Source organism: Channa argus, chromosome 8 (assembly GCF_033026475.1).
Source record: "Channa argus isolate prfri chromosome 8, Channa argus male v1.0, whole genome shotgun sequence".
NCBI lineage: Eukaryota > Metazoa > Chordata > Actinopteri > Anabantiformes > Channidae > Channa > Channa argus.
The window spans coordinates 25734416-25739404 of NC_090204.1; the positions used below are offsets into that span (position 1 = coordinate 25734416).

The 4989-nt window shown below is 45.4% G+C and overlaps 1 protein-coding gene across 1 annotated transcript; it reads left to right on the forward strand.

The window, feature by feature from the left end:
• The first annotated feature begins 1842 nt into the window (after positions 1 to 1842).
• foxq1b (forkhead box Q1b) lies at positions 1843 to 3344 on the forward strand. Its single transcript, XM_067514309.1, has one exon. It carries the CDS (start codon positions 2005 to 2007, stop codon positions 2890 to 2892), a length of 888 nt encoding a protein of 295 aa, XP_067370410.1. The 5' UTR covers positions 1843 to 2004; the 3' UTR covers positions 2893 to 3344.
• Positions 3345 to 4989: the final 1645 nt, after the last annotated feature.

A 4989-nucleotide genomic window follows, 5' to 3' on the forward strand; every position in this document is an offset into this window, starting at 1 on the left:
GCCATGTACAGTACACAGCAGGTGATAATTAGGTGATAACATTTGAACAAGCACACACACAAACCACTCAGGATCATATCTCAGTGCCGGGAGGAACAGACCATCAGGCAGCACTTGAATTTACAGTGACCTTATCTTACATCTCATGGGATCATTATGGAATTCTTACACTTTTTCCTCAGATTATTGTTGAGCATCATTTACGCACTCTGTCACAGGACCAGTCTAAATGTGCTCATAGCATGAGTGCAGAAAGTGGAACTTTAATCTTTAACAGTGTCTGAGGAGAAAGGTTAAGGATTATTAGTGGGACTGGAGTACTAACTGTGCAGTGTCCGTGTCTTCATATGGGTTCGAGGGACAAAGAGACATGTGGTTCAAGAGCATCAGTTTGCTATAACCTGTTGGTGTAGCTGTGTGCACATACTTATCAATGGGCCTAAATGTTTGCAGGTGAGAATGTCTTAAAAATGTGGAGTTAAAAAATCTGTTAAACTTTGCACTGTTTTAAAAGCTGGATGGTCCTGTAGTCCAATATTCACACTGAACTTTATTCCAACTTTATTGTCCTTGCAGGGGGAAATGTTTCTATTCTGCACATTCACATACGCTGCATTTGTGTGTTTTTCATTAAAACACTCATTGAAAGTTATTTTAGTTTCTTTTTATCAAAGTACATGGTTGTGTTTGTTTGGAGTTTGTTAAAATGTCAACACGTAGTGTTGAAGTTTAATGGGATTTTATTGTTTTTTTCTATTTTTAAGGGGAGAAAAGGAGAAAATGTTTAAAGTGATTTGTGTGGATGTGACACACAGCTCAAATGAAGGTATTTGTACAAAAATGAAAGACACTTTTTCCTCACCTTCAACATCTGGACTCTGGGAACTCAACCAGTCTGTGAATTCGCTGAAACACGAAGTAAAAGATTTGAAAATGAAATGTATTCACAAGAAATACTACACTACAATAGCTGTTGTTGGGCAAAGCGGGAATTTTGCATTTGACATAAAATAAATCTCAAATGTATTGAAAGACAAACACAACCGACCTCTGCTCATTTGAATGACTCCATCAAACTGAGAGAAATGCTTGTTTTTCACGTATGCTTCTGCCGCTCAGGTGTTTTTTTTTTTTTTTGCATGCAGGTGCAATAGTCATTGTGAACTCTACGCGACCTCTTGGGGAGACTCAGCGTTATTGTTTTGTGTGTCTTTTTTTTTTTTTTATCTCTTCAAACCTGTTTCTTTACCTGAGAGTTTTCATTGTGCGGTCGTTACGCAGGACTCTTCCAAACCCACTGCTTTATTTCAAATTTGCGTGCGCGTTACTTCCCCGTTCCGGTGGAGGGAGTATAACAGACTAAAGTGAAAAGCAGTGACAACCTTTCAGTCTATTCATTAGTCATTTTCTTTGCAACAAATACTGAACTGTCTCCTATCTTCCAATAAGGCGAGAAGAAACATTACATTTGTATATATTATATAATATTGCTGTTTTTGAATCCAAAACAGCGATTTAAATGAGGCTGTAATCCAGGAAAATGATAAATAATTGAATTGATCATTTAATGGATCAAAGGCGAAAACGACACATGAAAGAAAAGTGTGTTGTAGGGAAAAGTGCAGGCACACTGTCCAGAAAAATAAAAGATTGACAGAATGATGGACAGACTGACAGATTGAAAGAGTCTTAGCTCCCTCACTGTCGTGGCACGGCAACGTCCAGTTGTAAACACCGCATCACTCGGTCGTTTCAATGGGTTCTTGCTGGAAACCCCGCCCGTGGGCCGTCCCTTATCCAGGCATTATATTATAGCAATACAAGCGTGTCTCTGGAGACAGATCTGTTGCTCCAGACGGAGGCTCAAGGTGCCTGCAGCGATCCAGACGAGCCTTTCCGACACAAACACGCCGAGACTTTGGTGCCAGCGGGACTGCTACACCTGCTCGGCCCGGACAAGACTTTAACAGAGGAGGAAGAAATCCTTGCTTTTTTCTTGGGAAAATGAAACTCGAAGTTTTCTCTGCGCACCACTTTGTACAGAAGCCGCTGGAGTTGTGCATTGAAGTAGAAGGGGGAGTTCCGTCTCCTCTGTCCGGGGACGAGCTGGGGTCGGACGGGGACTGCGTGGCCAACAGCCCGGCACCTGTCACGCAAGGCGGCGACAGCAGCAAGGGCAAACCATACACCCGCAGACCCAAACCCCCTTACTCGTACATCGCCCTGATCGCCATGGCCATCCGGGAGTCCACCAGCGGCCGCCTCACTCTGGCAGAGATCAACGACTACCTGATGAAAAAGTTCCCGTTTTTTCGCGGCAGCTACACCGGCTGGAGGAACTCTGTGCGCCACAACCTGTCACTCAACGACTGCTTCCTCAAAGTGCTGCGGGACCCGTCCAGGCCCTGGGGCAAGGACAACTACTGGATGCTCAACCCGCACAGCGAGTACACCTTCGCTGACGGGGTGTTCCGTCGCAGGAGGAAGCGCATCGCCAAGAGGTCCACCAAGGAGCAGGAGAGCCCGGACATCCTTAGCGAGGACACCCGCCTGCCCGCCACGGAGGAGAGGGTGGGGGCCAAGTTCTCCAGCTCCTTTGCTATCGACAGCATCCTCAGCACACCCTTCAAACGGAGGGAGGAAAGTGACGCCGAAGCGGACGCGCACGCCCCCCGGCTGTATTGGCCCCCGGCGGCCCACGTGCTGCCGTACACGCTGAACTATCCGGCACAGCACGCGTACCTGTCAGAGGCAGGCTTCGGTAGCACTGAGCCCGGCAGGGACGCACTCACCTATCGCCAGCACACGGTACCGGGCGTGGCCGCACCTGAGGCAGCTGTCAAGGTGCCCAGCAAGGCGCGGGGCTTCCACATAGACTCCCTGCTGTCGTGAAGGCGCCTGGACTGGCGGCAGACTTGCACGTTTTGGCCCATGCTGTGCACTTTTGTTGGCGCTCTGCTTTCAGTGCTTTGGCTGTTTCACTGAGTGGGACTCTCATCATGACTACTGTAAATCATTTTACAGTGAAAAATAAACCGAGTGTGTGACGACAAAGCAGGTGTTGCTGCTGTCATTGCGCGCGCGCGTGTGTGTGTGTGTGTATGTGTGTGGGCGCGTGTTAGACACGTCTAGATAGTGTTTATGTTTATGTACCATGGTTCATTGGTCATTTCTACTGTATGACGGCTGCAAAGTACCATGTTTGTCTATTTATACTGTCTTGTTTTGTATGAGCTGCTGTGTAAAATATTGTACATATGAAACCAGGAAGAATGGGTTGTTTGCCTGAGATTGATTCCTGCATGTCTGGCATTTTTCTGAATAAAAAACGTGAAAGCCTGGGACCCTGGTGTTCACCGAGTGTTTCATTACAGATGTGAACAGGTGAGAGTGTTTGCTGGACGTGAACGGGCCTTACACCTGCTCCACAACACACACCTGGAGAGCCCGTATGTCACATAATCATGGGAAAACTCCTACACACTCCTCACACCCATCCCGGAAAGAGTTGCACAACTCCACGTCCTTTGTTGCACATTTCACGCTCTGACCCCTTCAACACGATAAAAGTTTCAAACTCGTTTAGTTTGGAATTAAGGCTAAAACCACATGAAACAGCTAAAAAAAATCCAGATTAAACACACACACAATTATCATGATATTTTGTAATTATTTCAACAGGTATGTTTGTGCATTTACCACCCAGCGAAAAATAAAGTACTAATAAAGTAAAATAATTGTGAACGTGTCTTCTACAAACAACATGATAATTCGTTTGGCTTAATCATGATCTGTTCAGCGAATTATTTAATAAGCGTTTTATTATTGTTTTCACCGCATTGTGATCCAATTTCGTATTGGCAGGAAATTGTCATGATTTTTATTTTTAACTTTAAGAAATATTTATTAATAATTCAAAATAGAAATTAGTCAGAGATTCGGGTTGATTCCTGTGGGTCTGAGCGGCACACTGCAAAAACCTGTAACAGCAGAACCGTTTACTGGACCCGAGACTCTCTCCGCACAGCGGAGCCAGTTTGGTCCAGTTCGGAGATGGTAAAACATCCAGTTTATTAGGTTTTAATTTAATCACTGGTAACGACGAGAAGCCACATTTTTAATGTCAAAAATAAACGCTATTATCACCGAAAAGAATCCGTTTTAAAGATGATCCAGATACGATCCAGTTAATAAAGAAAGTTTTTTTTTTATGGCTAAGACGATCATCACTTTTTTTTGTTTTCAAAATGACGCTTGATAAATAGAAAGGAAGAGCAAGAGGAATTCTAATACATGTGCTTTCAGACGCAGACTCAGGTGTTTGTGGCTGCTCCTGCACTGAAATGGTTCAAAGTACTGCATTTTCTGGCCCTTTGCTGGCTGAGAAAGGCGGCTCCTTAATAGGTCACAGATGATGAATGATTCAGGAAAAGTCCGACTGCTAGAATTTTATGGGTTAATAACTCGTCAGCTGCAGGTGAATTTGAGCGTGACTGAGGAGGATTTGACTAAACATCGTCTTCAGTTGCATTTTTAATCTCCGGGATCAAACTAAAGGATAAAAATATCCTCAGAGGCTGGCAGGTGACAGGTGAGACCCGGACTGTTTTTAGGAACAATGCTGCAGCCTGCAGGTGAAACCACGGAACAGCACACCTGTCTGCGGGGTGGTCACGTGGCTCCCAACTGTCCTAGATGTTGCCCTCCGTGAACATCCCTGTTGTCATGACGCGTGTTCTCTGTTGCTGAAAACGACTGTCTGTATTTCTCTGCATGTACAGTTCAGTGTGTCCACATCAGGTCCATGAGCAAGACTTCAGACCTGCTCTGAGGCTAAGGGGCTACCAACAAGGCCCACTGTGTTGTGAAACTAAACTTTCATGGAAGCACAATGTTAGGAAGTCCAAACAGTCTCTCACTCCGGCAGACTGGACCGCGCCTGACCTCCCAGCGTCCCGGGGAGTCAAGCTCCAAAGCTCCCGCCATCGC

Excerpts from the sequence above, each read along its gene's own strand:
- foxq1b (XM_067514309.1), top strand. The coding sequence starts at position 2,005 with ATGAAACTCGAAGTTTTCTCTGCGCACCACTTTGTACAGAAGCCGCTG.